At 33.9% G+C, this 20776-nt stretch overlaps 4 protein-coding genes across 5 annotated transcripts; 2 read left to right on the forward strand and 2 right to left on the reverse strand.

Annotated features, from left to right (window-relative positions):
* Positions 1-331: 331 nt before the first annotated feature.
* LOC102630159 (nuclear transcription factor Y subunit A-10) lies at positions 332-5324 on the forward strand. Its single transcript, XM_006481552.4, has 6 exons — positions 332-550; positions 1048-1356; positions 3137-3246; positions 3346-3414; positions 4135-4275; positions 4534-5324. The coding sequence occupies exons 2-6, from the start codon at positions 1125-1127 to the stop codon at positions 4933-4935; spliced, it is 954 nt and encodes a 317-aa protein (XP_006481615.1). The 5' UTR covers positions 332-550; positions 1048-1124; the 3' UTR covers positions 4936-5324.
* Positions 5325-7691: 2367 nt separating this feature from the next.
* On the forward strand, positions 7692-9698 carry LOC102629868 (33 kDa ribonucleoprotein, chloroplastic). The gene is made up of 4 exons (XM_006481551.4): positions 7692-8218; positions 8418-8519; positions 8934-9242; positions 9326-9698. Exons 1-4 carry the CDS (start codon positions 7790-7792, stop codon positions 9455-9457), a joined length of 972 nt encoding a protein of 323 aa, XP_006481614.1. The 5' UTR covers positions 7692-7789; the 3' UTR covers positions 9458-9698.
* Positions 9699-9988: 290 nt separating this feature from the next.
* On the reverse strand, positions 9989-13855 carry LOC102629588 (uncharacterized). Of its 2 annotated transcripts, none has more exons than XM_006481550.4 (12): positions 13713-13855; positions 13568-13588; positions 13376-13476; positions 13038-13095; positions 12895-12938; positions 12693-12773; positions 12324-12394; positions 12123-12233; positions 11581-11663; positions 11170-11386; positions 10587-10670; positions 9989-10309 (listed from the first exon to the last, which is right to left on the reverse strand). In XM_006481550.4, the coding sequence occupies exons 1-12, from the start codon at positions 13732-13734 to the stop codon at positions 10240-10242; spliced, it is 963 nt and encodes a 320-aa protein (XP_006481613.1). In that variant the 5' UTR covers positions 13735-13855; the 3' UTR covers positions 9989-10239. The 2 variants fall into 2 exon arrangements, with proteins under 2 accessions (XP_006481613.1, XP_015386894.1); XM_015531408.3 differs by having other exon boundaries at positions 13756-13780.
* A 1457-nt stretch (positions 13856-15312) lies between these two features.
* Positions 15313-17560, reverse strand: LOC102629306 (syntaxin-121). Its single transcript, XM_006481549.4, has 2 exons — positions 16624-17560; positions 15313-15962 (listed from the first exon to the last, which is right to left on the reverse strand). Exons 1-2 carry the CDS (start codon positions 17189-17191, stop codon positions 15532-15534), a joined length of 999 nt encoding a protein of 332 aa, XP_006481612.1. The 5' UTR covers positions 17192-17560; the 3' UTR covers positions 15313-15531.
* Positions 17561-20776: the final 3216 nt, after the last annotated feature.

Below are 20776 nucleotides of genomic sequence, written 5' to 3' on the forward strand. Positions count from 1 at the left end.
AATTCTTAAGTATGATTAAGCTTATAAAAAAAAACCCCTTGTAATTATAAAAACTTATAAAGCAAAAATTTATAATCTTTACTAAAAATAGATGGCCTCAAAGTTTATATAATTGCGATAGCTCGGCTTCTTGCACTGTTACAAATCCCCACAAAACTATTTTTGGAATTGAAAATGAAGTGGGAGAAGAAATATTGGGAAATGACAACCCCAAGCTTGGATTATATAAAAAGCAAGAGAGAGAAAAGAAGTGACAACAAGGAGAGTTTATAACTAAATATAATTAATTAGCTTTTATAACGCAATTTACACAAAATACAAAAGACTTGCATGAAAGCTAAATGTTATTGGTTAATGGCATGTAGTTCCATTACACTTGTACGCTAATATTTGCCTTCTTGCTTCTCAACTTTCTACCCCTCTCTCTCTTTCTATTTCTCTTGTTTTTCTTGCTTGAAATTGTGCAGACATGGCTCCTAACAAATGGGGTTTCTTTGCTTCTGCATAGGATTCAAAAGCCTTAGCTTTACTTCTCTTTTTCTACTGTCAAGTGAGTACTTTCTCTACTTTGTTTTTGTTTTTGTTTCCAACTGATTCCAGTTTTTGTCAGAATATTTATTATCTCTTCAGTCTTCACTCCAGTTCTCTTGTTGTCTTACTTATTTTCTTCACAGTTTGATCTCTTGTATATTCAGCTGATGCAATCTTTTTGTTTCTCAAATGGGTTGTTCCTGACTTTCTGTTTTCTTTCCATTTTTATCTTATTTTTTTCAGCATTAATCTAATTGAGTTGCCGAAAATAATGATGATATTTTGATCTTGGTATAATATATTTTTTTGTCTTGGTACTTAAAAGTTTCTTCTTTCTAGTTCTATCCATTTTTTTCTTCCAACAGACGTGTCTGTAAATCTTACTAGATCAAACAGATATGTTGGATTGTATTATGATGGGATGACCAAAATCTTCAAAGAAAATTTCCCCATATTCTTGTGATTGAAATTTCTCTAATAATTGGTGGTAATTTTAATTATGACTTTGAGTTGCAGGCTTAGATTCAAGATACTGAAAGGCAGCAGTCACAAGAGCAAAATTGCTGCTTTGGATAATTTTGAGGGAAGAAACAATGGCCATGCAAACTGTGTATTTCAAAGAGCATCATGAAGGAAATGGTCATAATCAAAATGGGCAGCTCTCATCTGTGCATTCATCAGCACCTTGGTGGAGCTCCTTGGGGTCTCAATCTGTTTACGGGGCATCTTGTGGCCAATTGAAGCCTCTATCCATGGAAACTTCAACTGAAGAAGCAGGTCAAACACTGGATAAGCCAAACACAACACACTTCTCTTTCTTTCCTGGTAATTAATTATTCTTCGTTTACATTTTGGTTATATTCTCCATTTTTTTCCCTTTTTTTTTTTTAAAAAAAAAAGCCTTGATCGATAAAAAAACCCTCGGGAATTATCTTGTTTTCATCTTGCATCGTGCTAATAATTATTTTTACCATTAGATTCTAATATGTAAATTGAGGTTAAGATAGGTCTCAAGTTATCTTTAGAATGAAAAACGAATTACTCTCCTACGTTCCAAAAATTTATTATGTTTTTCCGTTAAAAAAAAAGGTTAAATTGTAGGTTTACTAGAGTTGTTGCTTTGTGGGTATTGGTTGGTTCAGTTGGTAAAACAGTTTGGAATGGTACAAAAAGGTATGGGGTTTGAACTCCGCTCTTCAAGTTGAGGAGGGGAAATGGATTCCATTCATGCAATACCTAAAAATAAACAAATAAAATAAGGTTGTTGCTTCTCAGTGATTGAGGATATGGGATCCATATGTAACTAAGGGTTATGGATGATGGGAAGTGATTTTCACTACCACACTTGAGTTTTCTAAGGATGAGTGGAGACAAAACAGTGGCGTTTAAATTAAAATATTTTATCAAGATATGGGGCATGATCCAAATTTTTATTTGTGTGCTATCCCTTCCTATAGTTATTCTTTTGTCGGTGCTTTTGTGACTTCAAATTAAATTTTAATGTACAAAGTAGAGGAGCTAGCAAGTAATTGGTTATTATGAACTAATAACAAGATTTTTATGTTTGACTAAGTAAATGATCTTATCCTGAAACTAGATTAAAGAAATTTGAAGTTGCAACCCCACTTCATTGAGTAGTGGAAACCCCACTTTGAATGTTGTGAATTATTGCTTATTTTGTAAAACTAAATCAACATCCTTATAATCCAAGAAAATCAACTGTTAGTTCTTAATAAGTGGACAAGCATTGTGAAGTAAACAAAAATGACAAATTTCTTCTTGAGCACAAATCTGTGTCTGAAATCATTAATTGGATATGCAACAATGTTTATTTGCCTTGAAATCATGAATTGGATATGCAACAATGTTTATTTGCCTTCAGAAGTCGTTGATTGGATATTGCAAGTTTTCAGTTTAAAATCTATGGAGTCACAGGGATTGGATAATGGCAGCATTTGCTGTATACCTCAAAAATAGGTGCTCAACAAAAGGTAGTAAAATTGCCAATGGGGAAGATTAATTCAGTCTCCATTGTGAACATCTTTATTTTATAAAATGCAAACTTGTGTGGGGATCTTAGTTAAACAGCTCTGTTTTACTAGATTCCCAGTCCAAGTCCAAATTTGTAAAATAAGTATGTTGTCAGTGGAGAAAATTTAAGAGGCTGTTAGCCTTTTGTTACACGTTCTGGCTTCTGCCCTGTTTTTCGTTTGTAACAAAGGAAGCAGCAAAAGAACGATCCAAACCCAAAAGTAGAATTCACTGTGATGAAACAGTATATGGACTTAGCTTACATATCATGCTCATTAAAGAAACTTAATTTCAGTTAAATCATTTTCATTTCGAATACAACTCTACAAGTAACATCTTAATTAATCACAAGTTCTTGGTATCAGTTCTCTCTCCCTTGCAGAAATCATTGAAATACTGCAGAAGGGTGACATTCTTTCTTCTACATAATATATTTCGCAACATGAATAAGGAATACTTTTTTTTTTCCTATATGTGTATATAAATCAGGTGGTAATCTTCCCAACTTTTGATTCATTTATACATAGCACTTTATTTTGATTATTATTCACTAGCCAAGCGGTTTCCCGTTCAGGCGATGTCAAAAGTTCAGGGGATGGACAAAAGCTTCCCCCTGCCATATCTTTGCAATCAGCTTTGCCAGAAAATCCAGGATGCTTCGAGTTGGGATTTGGCCAACCTATGGTGCGATTTTTTTCCAACTTTAATAAAATTTTGAATTATTATCTCTTTTCTTACCTTAATGATTAATTGTTTCTATTTATCTATGGGCTGCAAATGTAGATCTGTGCAAAGTATCCTTATGCAGATCAATATTACGGAGTTTTCTCAGCTTATGGAGCTCAAATTTCGGTTTGTCTTCCATCTTTACTTAGCCCACCCATTCTTTGCAATTATATTTCAATAATATTATCTCATAATGTTCATCTTGCTCTTAATTTACAAATGTCAAAGGTTTAGTGTGAGCTTGTTTGTAGAAGTAGATAAATTAAAGAGAGAAACTGCTTAAGGTGATCTATTATTATTACACAGCCTGTATTCATCTGCTTGAGTTAAGAAGCATGCAAAAAGCAATTGCAAAGCACAATGTTCTAAGATTCTGTAGCTTGTTGCCAAGAAGATGAAACATTGCATTTAGTTTTGGCTTGACCGAAAACTTTGGCACACCCACGCAAGGACAGATAATTTTTTGTGTTCTAAGTTCTCATACACCGTTTGGACGAAAAAAAAAATGTATAAACACTAGAAGTATGTCAGGGAAACCAAGAAAGTTTCGCTGAGGGAGAGTAAAGAAAGTAGAGATTTATCAACATGAAAAACATAAAAAACAATTGCATACATTGGAATTTGGAACAGAGTGATGGAGAAACCTGCGGCTTTCTTATCAGATTAACAGGTTTTTTGCGCTGAATTTAGATTGACATCTTTTATACTATGAACTCTACATTCTGCACTTGTCAGGCTTATACTATGAACTCTACATTCTGCACTTGTCAGGCTTTTGTAACAGATACACATGCTTGAATCTAGCAACTTTTAACTGATGCATATGCTTATTCATGACAAAACCAGGGCCGGATTATGCTGCCACTTAACTTGGCAACAGATGATGGACCAATATATGTTAACGCTAAGCAGTATCATGGGATTATTAGGCGTCGGAAGTCACGTGCAAAGGCTGTACTTGAGAACAAAATAACTAGGAAACGGAAGGTATGGTATCTTGATTCAGTATATAATTTGGGATAGGATGTGACATCTTAAGTTGGATATATTGAAATCATCACGTTCAGTAATTTGGGAGCTTATTAAGATTCTTAATTGAAAGTTTGCTGCTTTCATGCCATTTAATATGGCAAGTAATGTAATTGCCGACATGGCAAAATTGTGATTTCTCGAAAAGTTTTATGGCCCCCTTAAGAGTTTATGTTTATCAAGAACAATGATTTAGATTCTTTTGCTGTGCCACAGCCTTATATGCACCATTCACGCCATCTCCATGCCATGCGTCGACCAAGGGGGTGCGGTGGACGTTTCTTGAACACAAAGACTCGAGATGGAAGTGGCAGAACTGAAGAGAAGAAAACTTGTATTCAGCAATTGCTTCAGCCCACTGGCTCTCAGAGTTCCGAAGTCCTGCAGTCTGAGAGTGGAACTTTGAGTTCTCCAAAAGAAACAAATGGCAGTGGCCCTAATCTTTCAGGGTCGGAGGTGACTAGCATGTACTCAAGGGGAGAGTTTGGTCACTTTCGGATCAATCATCTCGGGCCACCTGTCCACTCTTTTTCGGGCATTATGGACACCGGGCGTGGCATTGTCATGCCCAGCCAGTGGGTTGCAGCAGCTGATAACTGCTGCAACCTTAAAGTTTGATAGCATGTAAACCATTTGGGATTGGTGCTGCACCAAACCCATCCTTACCTTCGACCAAATGGAGTAGCTCTGTGGATTGTCCACCTACCGTTTGGTTTAGGCAAATCATTCTTGGCTCATCTGCGTGAAGGTGATCGTCTTTGCCATTCCAAGCAGGCAGCTTGGAATGGTTAGAGATGCCAATACCTTGATGCACTGTATAAGTAGTTAAATAAAGGATTGGAACATAGAAGGGTTGGTTTTGGTAAGTCTGAAAATAAAAGTGTGGGAGTCCAGATAATGTGTTTATGATTCTGAAAAACGTTTTAGTGTGGCGTGCTTAAGCTATTTATGCTTTCTGGGTTTATGACTCTTTGATATCTTGAATAATAATAGAACTTTTGTGTGAATCCATTATCTACTCTACTTCTGCAAGTGGAATGCATTTGATCTGCAAATTTAGAATTGTATAAATGTAGTTTGATAAATTATGTTGTGATTGGTTTTATAGGATAAATCACATTGGGATATATGTATGTATGTATGCATGCATGCAAGCATATATATATATATATATATACGTATATTGAATTCTCTAATATAAAAAATTTTAAATTATTTATAGAACTGAGTCTTCCACTAGTTAACAATTATTTTAGTTTGTAATATTCTTTGAGACAGTCTCTCTGGTGAAAATGTCATCAGTGATTCTTATAAACGGACTGAAATCTAATGCGTTATTCATTTTTTTTTTTTAAAAAAAAGCCTCCAATGCATTTAGGATTTGGGTATGTTGCAACTGTAGCAACTAGCCATTGGATCCACTATTGCACCCCTCATCTAAGTGGACTCAATAGTTGGTTGCAATTGTGACACGGTACCGCAGTTGCAACATAATCGGACCCATGCATTTAATAAGACGTTCAAGTTTTGTTTAAGAATTCGGTAAAGTGATTCTTGTCAAAAACAGTTTTTTTTAAACTATATTATCAACATGAACAAAACAGACCAAATAATTATTATATTATAATTTTTGAACCCGACATAACTTTCATTTAACCAAACAAAATTACAAACTAAAAGTACAATTAACAAAATCAATATTATTCATTACAATCTTTCTATAGATCAGCATACAATAAATTTCAGCTACATCAAATAAGTCACTGCTGTATTATATTAAGCTCAGCTGATTGATGACGTAGTAGATTTTTTTTTTTTTTTTTTTGGCAAAGGTTCATCTTCTAAGCTTGAAATATTTTCATATCTGGGGCTTGAAGCCATTGGATCCAGATGAAAATTATGTTATAATACACCCAAATAATTAAAAATACCCATGCCATGATCAACCATATCGTAATACACCAACATAATAAAACTACCCATAACTGCCACAACCTTGTATTTGAGTTAAGAAAGAACATGATGTGAATCGATGTGAATGTTTACTTTCATACTAAATAAAAAGACTTTTCGTGAAGATCCGGCGTTTCCCTCTCGCCCCCCCCCCCCCCCCCCCCCCCCCCCTTTTTTATATATTTTAATGAGAGAAAAAAGAAGAAAGAAGGTGGGAAACGAGTTTGTGGAATCTATACTTCACCAATGTAATTGATAACTAGATTGACACAATTATAACTTATTAATTATCATCTGTTGTTATTTATCTTTTTAATAAAATGCATAATAACTCTAACATGCTAAATTTAATTTTAACTTTTGATATTAGTTGTTTCAATTTTAACAAATTTGGTTTTCAAAACCAAAGATGGTTTCTTTTCCATTCTTGCAAATGCCGTATATACCTACATACCACTTCAAGCACAAACAAAATCACGGGTTATTTCTTTTCACCCAAAAAAAAAAAGTAAACAATCATGAGTTATTTTTTAAAGAGTAAGTCCCCACTTTATTAAAATAAAGATTAAAATAAAAAAATAAAAGAATATAAAATCTACTAAAATAAATTTTTTACCATTTTATCACATCAAAGTTTGTAAATTTTCCTCCATTTTCTTATTTAGTCTGTAACTGCATTCAGAACAGTTAAACTCCTTAAAAAAGTACTAAATTTTCACTTATCTCATTTCAATCTCGAGTGATTTTAAGATTTTTTTTTAAAAAGAAATTTCATTAAAACAACATTACAAACTATTTAGTAAGCACAGATGTGGAACATGACTACATTCTCTAGGGCTTGACATAAAACCTTTTGTTCTAGCAACAGAATAGACAGCAGAATTTACAGATCGACTCATAAACGAGAATTGCACTTCTCCTATAGGCATAGTAAGAAATCGACATTTCTCAATTATAAGGCCAAAAGCATTGGGGCTGGAAAAATTTTCAATTAAAGCTTGAAAGACTTAAAGGTTGTCCATTTCGATAATAACACAAGGCAACTGGCCCTTCATTCAACTGAGAGCCTCTCTAATGCCAAGAGCTTCAGCCTCTCATGAATCAAAAGTACCTAGAAAACACTCATACCTTATTACCACAAATTCACCCATAGAGTTACGGATTACACACCATCAACATTACACTTTAACCAACCAAAGCAAGGATTTTCCCAATAAACAAATGATTTTAGGATTATTTATATCAGTTTTCACAATAATTTTATTTGGAAAAGACAGTTAAGCAAATTGGTTTAATAACTCCTAAGGAAAATATACAATAGCCCTTTAAAAAGAGAGCGAGAGAGAGAGAGAGAGAGGCAACAGATTTTTTATTCCAATATTACCCTCAATGAATGCATGTTATTAATTTTCAACGACCTTATCCGCCTTAGAGTTTGCTATTCCAATTACTGAACCCAATATCCTCTAAATTCTCAAAAAAAAAATTCCCTTCTCTGAGTCTGAGTTCCAAATCCAAAATGGCAGCTTCTACTGTCTCAATGGCTGCTTCGTCTTCGCTCTGCAACAAGCTTTACAACCTCCAAGCAATTACTCAAATCCCCACGAATCACTTGCCATCTTTATTTAAAACCAAGTCCCCGAAACCCCTTAAACTCGAAAAAGCCCAAAACCCCAGTGCCCTCCACTTGTCACTCCTCTCTCTTTCTCATTTTCGCCAATTCTCGGCTTTATTTGATGGCTTTCGAGTCACTGAGGATAGCCAAGATGAGCCAGAAACCGAACAAGAAGAAGAAGAAGAAGAAGAAGCAGTAGAAGAGGAAGAAGAGCCAAAGGTGGCTGCGTCTGATGAAGCGGCGAGGCTTTACGTAGGGAATTTGCCTTATTCGATGACTTCTTCTTCGTTAGCTGAGGTTTTTGCGGAGGCTGGTACCGTGGCTTCAGCTGAGGTTTGTGCTTTCATTTGTTTTTTTTTTTTTCTCTTGGGATTGTTTTAGTTTCTGCATATTTTATGACGTCTAATGAGATAATTTTATGAATTTTAAGGAATGTTCACTATGAAAGTTTTTAATGAGAGAATTTTATGAATTTTAAGGTATGTTCGATGTGAAAGTTTTGAGATTGTTTATGAATTGTGTTTTTTCACAGATTGTTTACGATCGAGTTACGGACAGAAGCAGAGGGTTTGGTTTTGTTACTATGGGGAGTGTGGAAGAAGCTAAAGAAGCAATTCGTTTATTTGATGGTTCCGTAAGTGCTGATGGTATTTGCATTGCTATTGTATTGATTGAACCCTTCAACTGTCAGCATTTTGGAAATGGACGGTGCCTGGTTTTTCTTAGTTACATTATTTTAGATGTGCATTCCATTCATTCTATGAACACATGAATACACCTTACTCTTAAGTCTTAACACATTGTGCAACATGATGAAAGTAGCATGGATGAGATCCAACTCTATATTTTTTGCAAAATTCTATGTAAAAGCTATCTTGTTATTGTGATGGATGTATTTCTTTATTAGTACCTTTAATTTCACTTCTCCTTGACAGTAGTTTTGGACTTCACATTCTGTCATTCTATAGCTTATTTAGCCAAGATGGTAAATTTCCATCATTTTGTGTTTAAATGGTAACATTTTGTTCTTATCAATATTGGTTGACAGCAAATTGGTGGCCGAACTGTAAAGGTGAACTTCCCAGAAGTGCCAAGAGGAGGTGAAAGGGCAGCAATGGGGCCAAAATTACAGAACAGTTACCAGGGCTTTGTCGACAGCCCTCACAAGATCTATGCTGGAAATCTTGGCTGGGGTCTGACTTCTCAGGGTTTAAGAGATGCTTTTCAGGGCCAGCCAGGTTTATTGAGTGCCAAGGTTATCTTTGAGAGATACACTGGAAGATCTCGAGGCTTTGGTTTTGTCACTTTTGAAACAGCAGAGGATTTACAATCTGCTTTGGATGCCATGAACGGAGTGGTAAGGCTCTGATTTGGTGACTGATTTTGCGAATTTTCAATCTTCAGTTATATTTATTTATTTATTACAAATTATGCAAGTAGGAAGTCGAAGGGCGGCCCCTGCGATTGAATATGGCAAATGAAAGAGCTCCTCCTGTTTTGCCGGCAGCAAAGGAAACGAAAACAGAAAACAGCATTGACGGCAGCGAATTGCTTTCTAGCATTAGCACATAAAGAAATATGGCATCAGAAATGTTTTAATCTACTAATGGATGGAGTTTTTGCGGGAAAATGTTGACTTCTACTTGTAAATTTTGAATGATAGCCTGTTTCTTTATGCTTCACTACTTTTTATAATGGTACAGATTTATCACATCGATGTGAGGTTGAATGAGGTTTTATAGTTGCGGTCCATTGAGCGTATGTAGTTGTTTTTCCTACAACAGTTCAGGTATTATGACAAATTTATTATGAACTGTCCTGTGCAGAATATTATGCTCCACTGAATGCACTGATTCATCAATCTGACAGGATGCTGATTAAATTTAGTTGTTTCCTTGTGAATATGGAAAGTTAAATTGTGAACTGATAAGTTTTCATGCTGAGTTGCGGGGCTAGCTTGTTGAAGGCGTTTACCATTTGTAAACAGGTGGCTGTATCTTGAGATGTTTCTGAAAACGGTAGTAGCATCAGAAAACATATTGTTCAGTTCACAAAGAAGTTGAGTCGGTGCCGAAATACAGTGGTTGGATTTTCAATGTGATATGCATCGTTCAACAATTTAAAATTTTGATTGACCATGGAAATATTGTAATGCCATCCAGATCTGATTTTACGTTTAACTCTGATCAGAAAAGAGCAAATGATATGCTTTTACAAGCTCATCAGGTTGTCCAAGCAATTCTGCTTCAAAGCTAAATATCGGCTTCCTTTCTTCGCTATTAACGAGGAACCAAGCATCTTAACAATTTTTGGTCAGGAAGTTTGTTCAAGCAGAGTCACAACTTGTAAGTCCTTCAAGGAGTGTTGCGGCGACCAGCAAGTAGTGCATCTGCAGTGGAGTCCAAGTCCTGAGGAAAGAAAACCCTGCATGTCGAAACTTCCAAACTGATTAACAACTGAACAAAATGGTAAAATATGCGGTGATAAGAATGAAAACACCAGGCCGCTAACATGCTCAGGTTACACTAACATTACTTGGCTAAGTGTGGATATGATTGGCAATTTGGAATCAATGATCAGACAGAATAGTGCAGTCTCTAAATATTAACTTCTTATCAGTTCATTATGAGTGGCCTAATATCACTGATCACCTGAATGAGCAATGGATGAAAACTATAAACTCCAACAGTCAAAACATTACCTGCAAGTGTTGTGGTACAAGGTCCGACTTAGTTGATCTATGTCATTAATTCCTTTACAGCCAGCTACCACTTCAAGAACTTGCCTAAAAACCAGTCATCATGTTCAGAAACATGCTTTGAAATTACAAGCAAAGACAAGCCAAGAACAAGGCAACTTTTGTACTAAGATATTTTTACATAAATGTGCCAATGTGAGCTGGTTAAGAATCATGATACATAAAGATTAAAGACAATATATGCATCATGATACGTCAAGATCACGTCTTAGTTCCCGATTTTAGGAAGAGTAAGGGTGTAAACAATTAACAAATTCTGAAACTTCTCCATCAGTAAAGTTGTGTAACTAAAGAGATTCATAAATGCTTTACAAAAGAATACTTGTGTATTCCAAGCCATCTTTATCTAGTTGCTTATGACTATAGAATTGCTCCACTATTCGTAGTAGGTTCCAATCCTCAATAACCAATAAAAACAAAAATCCTTTCTAAACCTAATAGTGTTTGTCAAAATTCATATAAAAAGATACCAAATAAGATTTTATATGTAAATTACAATAAGACATAAGAAAACATTTGTCCTCACCGAACTAAGCAAGGTTCATTGCGGCCTTTAACTAATGAATCCTGATCATACTTCTCTTTCTTCTTTGACGGCCATGTAGATTTTACAAAACTAATTCCAGCATGGGCGTTCTTGATTTCACAATATGGAGAATCCGTCTCAATCATCATTCTCTCGATTGGTATGCCCCTCACAACATCAAGATTCTCAGCCGTCTTCAGAGAACAACCATTTATACCTGTTAAGTACATAAGATGTGAGCAACCCTCAGGTATTACATCTGCAACAGCTTCAAAATACATTCTATGAACTGTGAGCACAATCGACCTTTATTGCTAGATATAATATTGTTGAAATGAGCAAATAATAGTATTCAGTAAAAGGGAGGAAATGTAAAAGAGCCATCGAGAACAACAATTGCAGAAATTTCACCTATATACATGTTGCTGAATGTAAGAAGTTTGTCACGATTTTCTGCACTACCAGTAAATGAATGGGTAACCCCACCAGTGAACCTGTAAAATGAACAGAAAAAGATTTACTTCAAGCATGCACAAATCAGCATGTAAACCACTGGGTATAAATAGTCATTATAGATTGTGCAAAATATGTTGGAGTTCATCATCAAAAAAAATATGTTGGAGTTCCATCTAAAATTGTGTAACAGAAGGGAAAGATTCTAAAAGGGAAAAAGAGTCAGAGAATCTAAAGTTAATAGAAATAAAAAGTACTTAATGATTTAGACAAAATTGGTGCACAAATCAAAGGTTAGATCTATCCTCTAAAGTAGATCTTCTGCACATTATATCCAGTGGCAATAATAATCTCTTCTTTTTTTTTTTTGGGCAGAAAGATTAATCTTGGAAGCCAAATATCCACAGTCAAAGCCTCAAATAAAAAAAGAAAAGATAAAATCAGTAACAAATTTTAGGTAGCAAAAATGGTTTTGAAAACCACAGCATTCGATAACTCACCTATCCTTATTTCGCTCTACAATTGCACAGAAATCAGCGGCAGCTTCACGCATATGCAGGAACATAGGCAGCTTTGTAGCATATGCTAATTCAAACTGCTTCTCAAAATACCTAGTGTTACATGGTAAACATCAAACGAAAGCATGGAATTATTTGGGCAGAGAAAGGAATGAGCAACTACGTCTCTGAACAATCACTTACTTCCTTTGAATTTCTGATGGGCAAAAGTGAAGCCTGTCATAGTCTAAACCACACTCACCAATTGCTACCACCTTACATACAAGCAATATGAAAGTGTAACCTTATTACAATACCATTGAAGATGGAAAAAAATATCAGCATCATCTAACAACTAATGCATCATAGTACAATCACGGAAGCATGTATTGAGAAGTGAAGATGTTAACGACAAATAACAAACTTAAAAGGATAGATGGTTCATCAAGGTTGCATGACAAAATTCTACTAATAAAATAGCTGCTACATGCATCAAAAAATAATATCAAATTATTTACGAACAGCAGTAAAGCCTTATCTAATGTTTTACATCATAAAGACAATAAATCCTACCTTCCCTTTCTCGATTCCCTCTTTGGCCAACGACAACAAAGCCTGAAAATGCTTTTCTGGATCCCCACTCTCTTCAAACTCCTGTGTAAATACACCAGAAAGCAATATCCACAAAAATCTTCATGTAAACCACAGAATCACACACAAACAAAGTTACACCAGAACAATCATATAAGAGGCACTCCAGGAAACAGTCAGAAACCTTGCATCTTGTCGGGTGTACACCAACCGTGCAAAAAAGCCTTCCTGCAACAGACAAAAATGTTTCAAACAAGTAAAAGCCCACATTCAGAAACATAACTTAGAAGCATATCCTCAGCAGCAAAACCCAAGTACACAACAAACCATCAGTTTCTGCAATAGCAAGTGCTTCCTTCGATTCCTCAAGCGACCCACCAGTCACCTGTGACCAGAAACCTTATCCAAACTTACTTGTAATCAAAATAACCACTTTCTACAAGGATTAACAAAAATATCTAATTTCCCATTTATTTGCAATTATTATATCCTACATTTAGCATCAGAACAAAATGAAATTTAAGACTTAACAGTACAAAAAGTACAATCCTAACTACTAATTTCACATTTAACCATGTATACAATGTTCTTTCTCACTGAAGAAACGAATTATGGATTTATATAACATAAAGAAAAATTCAAAAGGGCGTTGCAAAGAAGCTTACAATGATTCGATCAACACCGGAACTCCAAGCCCGACTAAGAACGGTTGCTATATCTGAGGCGTGGCATTGTTTGCCATGATAGATTCCTTTGAACATGCCATCTGCAAACAAAAAGTGACATTTGCAGGGGTAATAGTTGTATCTTAGAATAGAAGAAGATTATGTGTTTGATGAAATGCCCGAGTGACAAACCTGTGAAGTTGACAGCAATATCTGTTTTCAGCAAAGAAATTATGGTATGGGTTAGCTAAAATAATTTGGAGATGAGTGGAAAAAAAATAAAAGGAAAATTTGACGATAAGCTTAATGGGTTTTGTAGAGAGCTATAGATTTTTACCTATCAAACGAATTGTCGCCATGAAGAAGTAAGGAAGAGTTACCTTTTCAGCCCTTTTGTTTCTCGAATATAGTTGTGGCCCAAAACCATAATGTCTGTTAGCAATTGATTTGGTTCTATACTAATATTGTATTGATATTTTTGCTTAAATAATAACTGTTATAGTTGGTTTTTAGGGATGCATATTTGAACCAAAATTTAAAACTATAAAATAATTTTAAAAAAAAGATAAAAGAAGGACTATGATAAGCTAAAATGTATTTTAGATATTTGATTAGGGATTATAAAATTTTCTGTGGGTTTAGGGCCTTATGAGGCTCCACCCCAAATGGGGTAAATTTTAAATAATTTTTTAAGAATGAGGAAACAATAATTCCTAAATTCTTAATGGGGGAGGGATTTTATTTTGTACTCCTCGCCCCACCCTCACCCCAATTCCTATTATATACAAATATTTTTTTATTTTTTATTTTATTAATTACAATGTTGGTTAATAATTTTATTTTTATTTTTAACCTAATACAAATGTATTATAACTAAAAGAAAATCCTTCAATATAATTCTTATTCAACGGTAAAACTTTATTATCTTTTCTTTTTCTCTCTTAAGGTGTTTCTTTCTTCAATTATTTTTCAGTTTTCATATCATTTTTAAGATGTTGCTTCAAAATTTAAGTGATTTTTAAACTAACTTAAATATTTTATAATATGACAATTATTTTTATTTAAGTCTTTAATTTTAATTTACTGAAGTCACGTATCTATACCTATTATAAAACAAGTAAATGGAGAATGGGGTGGAGATAGAAAAATTATTTTTCACGTGAGGATTCTCCATCCCCACCCCACTAAATTTATTAGGGAATGGAGGCAACATTTTTTTTATGTGGGTAGAAAATGAGGTAAGCCTACCCACTTCATTGCCATAAAAATCTTAGTATTTTTTTAAATTAATTATTTTTTTAACATTATTAACAATGATAATTTTAAGTGTCATATTATTATAAATTGACGGTCAACTTTTTTGCGTAGAATTTACATATGTAAATCCCATGTGATCTAATTAGTTGAACCAATTAACACTCTCAAAATTATCCGTAAAATAATTGTCACTTGTATTTATCACTTTCTATAGATAGGAGGTGACGTTTTAATGTATTTTAATGAATGAAATCCTACAATAATAATGAACTGTAAATATTTCGCCGTAACGGGACAGATGACATGGCGCTGTCAAATGCATCTAGACAGTAGAAGATTCAGCTGCCGTCTTCCCCCAGCCTACCAGTTTTTTTTTGCCCTTTTTAATTAATTATAAATTTCCTATTGCCAGGTCCAAGCCTAAAAATGATAGAAGCTGACTCATATTATTTAACAAACAAGAATCCCCATTCAAAAAAAAAAAAAAAAAAACATGAATCAAGTAACACTACTCCTTTTTCCACACATGCGAGTAGCAAATCGATCTTGTATGTAACTATGTAATATGTATTATCTAATTTTATGACCGACTCGTATATTCGGATTGCATTATAAGAGATGTCGGTAAATTTTAACTGTAAATTACCATTTGAAAAAAAAAAAAAATTGATTCCAAGACATTCAAACGGGAAAAATATTAGATACAATGAAAAAATACACAAAAGTAGCACCCAACAGATAATATACATGCAACAAAACCAAAATACTAGGTACAAAAAAGAATATAGAAACGCATATGACTAAGCTCAACTGTCTCACTCACCCCCCATCAAATCTCAACTGTTCAAAAGCAATTAAATCCAGCTAAAATAAGGCATAATGAAATCCTAAGGCTGAGCTTAGGATGGCGGAGTTTGTGCCTGAGGCGTTGGATTCTGCGGACTACTACCACCACCACCATTGCCACCACCATTGTCCCATGGTTTCACAGTGAACAACACCACAAACAGGATTATGATTAGCAATATTGTGATGGCGATACAGGTCCATTTTCGGGTACTTAGCTGATACTTCCTGGCTGTTTGCAATCTCTCGGTCCCGCCTCTGACATATGAATTAGCTCGTTGCACCTGGCTCTCAATGTCGTCCAATTGTTCACCTTGGGCCTGGACCAATACCGCCATGTCTAGGAAAACTTGGTGCAATTCCTGAAGATTTTTCTCCAGCACTTTCACGGCATCATGCCTCTCTTGTATCTCATTTATGGTGTCCAAAATTCTTCCCCTTCCTTGCTCCTGAATTGCTTTCTGCAAGAATGTTTCACTCTCTCCTGCATATTTAACAAAGTTACAAGTATCAATCTCAAATACCCTAAAGTTGCCTAATGTTTTTCTCTTGTATCACATTACAGTGACAAAAAAAAAAAAATCTTAATATTTGAATAAAATTTATAAAAACAGAATCAAGAAACACTGGAGGTTAAAGACAGATATTACAAATATATACATTTCTATTTCCTTTTTCTTCAAAATATATCAATAAATTTAGGTGCACTTTTAATTTTTAGTAATAAAGGAGGATTTTAAATGAAACTCCCCTTTTTTTTTAATTTGGTAAAACCATTTGGAAACTAGAACAACAAAAATTTTTTGTAAAACAAAAGTATCTTCACTTAATTGTTGTTATGTGTTAATCTTTTTTGAAAATATCTACAAGTTCTTCATCAGAAAACATTTCAAGTGCTTTTGAATCAATGAGTGTCTAATACTAATTAAGTGCTTGTCTGAAAAGCATTTTCACCTGTTCCAAGGAAACAAGATAATAAGATAGACAATTACAGAAGCAATTTTCACTGATTTTGCATGCATCAATCTTGAAGATCAAACACATTATAAATCAAATGAAAATTGCTTCACAATAACTTAGATATTTCCCAAAATAACCCTCGAATTCAAGGTAATATGCAAATTCATCAGTCTATCGCCACTCACCAGTAGAAATCAAGCGATCTAAGGTCTTCTCGTCGGGATTCTCTCCGGTGACCGTATAGTACCTCCTCTGAACGGTGTCCCTATACTCGGACGAAATCCTCTGCCTCAACTCGTTAAAACTCTCCATCGAGTCCTTCAGCTTCTTCCTCAGCCCGTTGACCACGGAGGTCCTGGTCCGGTCCGAGGAAGATCCCGGTCCGCAGCCGGGGAGGCTCCGATTCGCGGCGTTGGACCGGTCCAGCGCCTCCAGGCGGATCTTGATCAACTTGGCATTCTTCAACGCGGCGCTGACGTCAGCGTCCATTCGGGAGCGCAGGTCTTTCACGGCTTTCGCGTTGTGTAAGGTCTTGCTCTTCTCATGAGACGTCTGGAGGCTGTTGTGTAGCCTTTCGAGCTCCTTGAGCTCGTCCTTGACCGATTCGACGTCGTCGAAGAACTTGTCGAGGTTGACTCCGCCGGTGGAGTTCGGGTTCTCCGTCATCTGGATCGTCGTGTGGTGGTGCGGGCGATCGGGAGAAGCTTGCTCGCTGCGGAAGCGAGAGAAGGATCCGGAGAATAGGTCGTTCATTTTTTTTTTTTTGTTTTTTGGGGCGAATATCAGATAATAATTATATTCTAATAAATAAATAATTCACCAATACGGAAATAATCTCGAAATGCAGCAGACGAAGAAGAAGATTAGCAGTTTTAGAAAGAATGAGGCTCTGATGGAGCGCACGGCTTTTGAAGGCGATGAGGGTGATTTTGGTAGAGGGGGCGAGGAAAGGTCAAACGGGGCGACTCAGTTCAACCAACACTTAAACGAGTTTTTTTTATTTTTTTTCAATAAATGGAGGGAAGTCAAAATGGGAAGGGGGAGACGACGTGGCGTGTAAAATGGAAAACAAGAAACATCGAAGAAGGAGAGTTGGTGTGCGTATAAATGTATATATACGTGGCGAGTACGGGAGGGGTAAAAAAGGAAATGGAAATGGAATGTTCTGTTTCTTCTTCTTCTGTTTTTTAATGTGTAGGGAAAGCGCGTGGGAAAATTTACAAAGAAACAGGAAAGTTCAGAAAAGGCTGTTTAGGGGCTAATGAGTAAAGAAGAGAGACTTGGTCGTATTGATTTGGATTTCGGGGTGTTGTGTCTCTGCAGTTTCCTTTTATCGGGTGGCAACTGGCAAAATGATTTTTCAAATAGGAGGAACCGAGGGAGGTACGTGTTTGACAAGTACGCAGGTAAAATATGATTTTTTTTTTTTAAATGTAATGTGATGTTACGTCATCATACGTGGGATGGCAACCAGCAACACAGTTGGATTTAAGTTTTAAGTTTAGAATCTTTAATCTGAAGTTTATTGTTAGTCCACTTATCTCACTGTAAAAATCATCTTATAAACCAATTCAATTTGTTAAATGTTTTTACAAACTTCGATGATATTTGAAATTCAATCTAACGACATTTACTTCGTAAAATAATAGGAGAAAAAGAATCGAAATCGTTGGGTTCACCTCAATTTGGAAATAGAGAGTGGAAAATTGACTCTCAAATGGTAGGAATTAATTTATCATTCCTGGATTCTCCATTTTGCCCCATAAAAATCTAAAAATTATAAGAAATACCTCATTCAATTCAAAAAAAAAAAAAACAGAGCCGAAATTTATCTTTGTCAAACCATCGCTGCCAAAATTAACGCCGTCCATTATAGTTGTCGTCGAACAATAGCAGCAGTGTCATTGAACAGCAGTAGCAGCAGTAGCCGTTGCCGATGATAATGCTGCTGATCTTAATGATGCCAACAATGTCATTGTTTGATGTTAATGCCACTGCTCACGATTTTTTTTTTATTAGTAGTAGTAGTATTATTACTACTACTAACTACTATTATTGATAAGAATTTTTTTTATAATTAATTAATATATTATTAATAATAATAGTTAATAACAATAATATTTCTGAATAAATGATCACAATAATTAAAATACAAAATAACAATTATGACAATAGTTAATTAAGATTTTTTTTAGTAATTTATAATAATCTAACTCATTCCGATTTTTATTCTAAAACAAAGTAAACACATTAATAACAATTCAACATTCTGATTCTTATAGTTCAAGTAAACAACTTATTTTAATTCTGATTTTTCATTCATATTTTATCCCAGTCTAATTTCTATCTATTCCAATTCCAACCCATTTCGATTTCTATTTAGTGAATGCACCATCAATATATAAAAATTAGAATCACACTTAAAAATCTACTCTTAAAATCTGTTAACAAGTAGTAGTTTACTTAATCATAATATCTTTAAATATGTGTTATTTTGATAACAAATTAATAACAAGCAAGTAAAAGTTGGAGCAATGACAACACGATCATCCATGACATTCCCTATTTAGTTGGACAAATTTTATTATTATTATTATTATTATTATTATTAAAAAATGCATACAATGTGGAAGTACATATATTTAAGCTGCATTTAACATAATAATTTACAAGTTGAATTTTCATTTTGAAAAATAATGAATCCTCAGTGGCTAAAGATGGATTCTCTATTTAGCGACTCGACTCTAGAATTAAATTCTGTGAGAAAACGAACATAAACAAAACCATTGAAACAATGCAACACCAGATTTGTACACAAAATCATGAAAGAACACAGAGAATTAGTCATGGCAATAGCAATTTCTCACATTTTTTTAGTTGAACGCTAGGCCAACCGGTACAAAGTGAGGGTAAAAGATTATAACAACACTGTAAATAGCTAACATTTATTAAAATAAAAAAATAAAAAGATAAAGGAAAAAGAATACGTACACCCCCAAAGTTTGGGGTAATAGTCATGTAGACCCCAAGTCTTAAAATAGGAACAGTAAGACCCCTTTTAATCATAATACCCTTTGAATAGAGTAATTAAAAATTGATTGTGAAATTTTTAATTAAAAATATAATATAAATAATGTAATCTGTCTAGTACACTAACATATTAAAATAATATAATAATTTAATTTTAAATAATTTTAAATATGTAAATTATCATATTTACTTTAATAATGTACTTGTATTTATTGTAGATATTTTAAATAAAAATTTGAGTTAAATACGTTTTACAATAAAAAAAATCTCATGTACTAATAATGTAAGAATTATTATTTTACATATATTCAAAATAATTTAAAGTTTGAGAAAGTTATTTTATTACAATGTTTCTATTTATTATAAAATTTATTTTAGTATAATAAAATATGTCTACTAGATTGTAATATATTAAAATATTTTTAAATACTAAAATTATTTTAAAATGTATATATTATTGCATTTATTTTAATATTATATTTCTATTTATTATAAAACATTGGAGTGAATTTATTTGGGTTAATAGAGTTAAAGGGTTTTATGGTCAAAAGAGAGTCTTGGCTTTTCTAAACTTTGGGAATGTTGATGTCTTTTTCTCACAAATAAATTACCAATTAGAATAAATGCACATAAAAACGAAATTAAGAATAATAGCTTATTATACATATCTATAACTTTCTGCACGTTACTTATGAAATCAAACGCTAAAATCAAATCTCTAACGTCGATTTTGAGGTTGACTCCAATAAACTCTCGAACCACCATCACGGAGCGTTCCCATATTTGCCATACTTATTTAGTTTCCTCTAATATTTTATATTTAGTTATTCTGTCTTGTTGTTGTTAAGTTTATTAGTATTAAAATAGTAAACAGTAAAATTTGAACCTCTAGGAAAGACAACGTTTACTAATATTTATCATACCTCATGCGTGTAAAATATATAAAAAATAAATAAATATGTCATGTGATCAGAAGAAGAAATTAAAACTTATGTGTTTAAAGAAACTCCAAATGTTGAATTTCTATTATTAACGAAAATATAATGATAGTTATTTTTTTAGTTCACCTTTCTCATTAGCATGTAATTAGAATTCAAAAAATTACAAATAACTAACTACTAAAATATTAAGAGCGAGGCTATTTGATGAACTCACCAAAATATTCATTAAATTCATTTATTCAAGAAAGCCATCATCAAAATTTAAAAATTTATGTTTTAGTTTATAAACTCATCTTAAAATCTAATTATGCCCTTATGAAATTCTATCATCAGCTTTTATTTTATTCACTCTTTTCACGGATTCTTC

This window comes from Citrus sinensis, chromosome 6 (assembly GCF_022201045.2).
Source record: "Citrus sinensis cultivar Valencia sweet orange chromosome 6, DVS_A1.0, whole genome shotgun sequence".
Taxonomy (NCBI): Eukaryota; Viridiplantae; Streptophyta; class Magnoliopsida; order Sapindales; family Rutaceae; genus Citrus; species Citrus sinensis.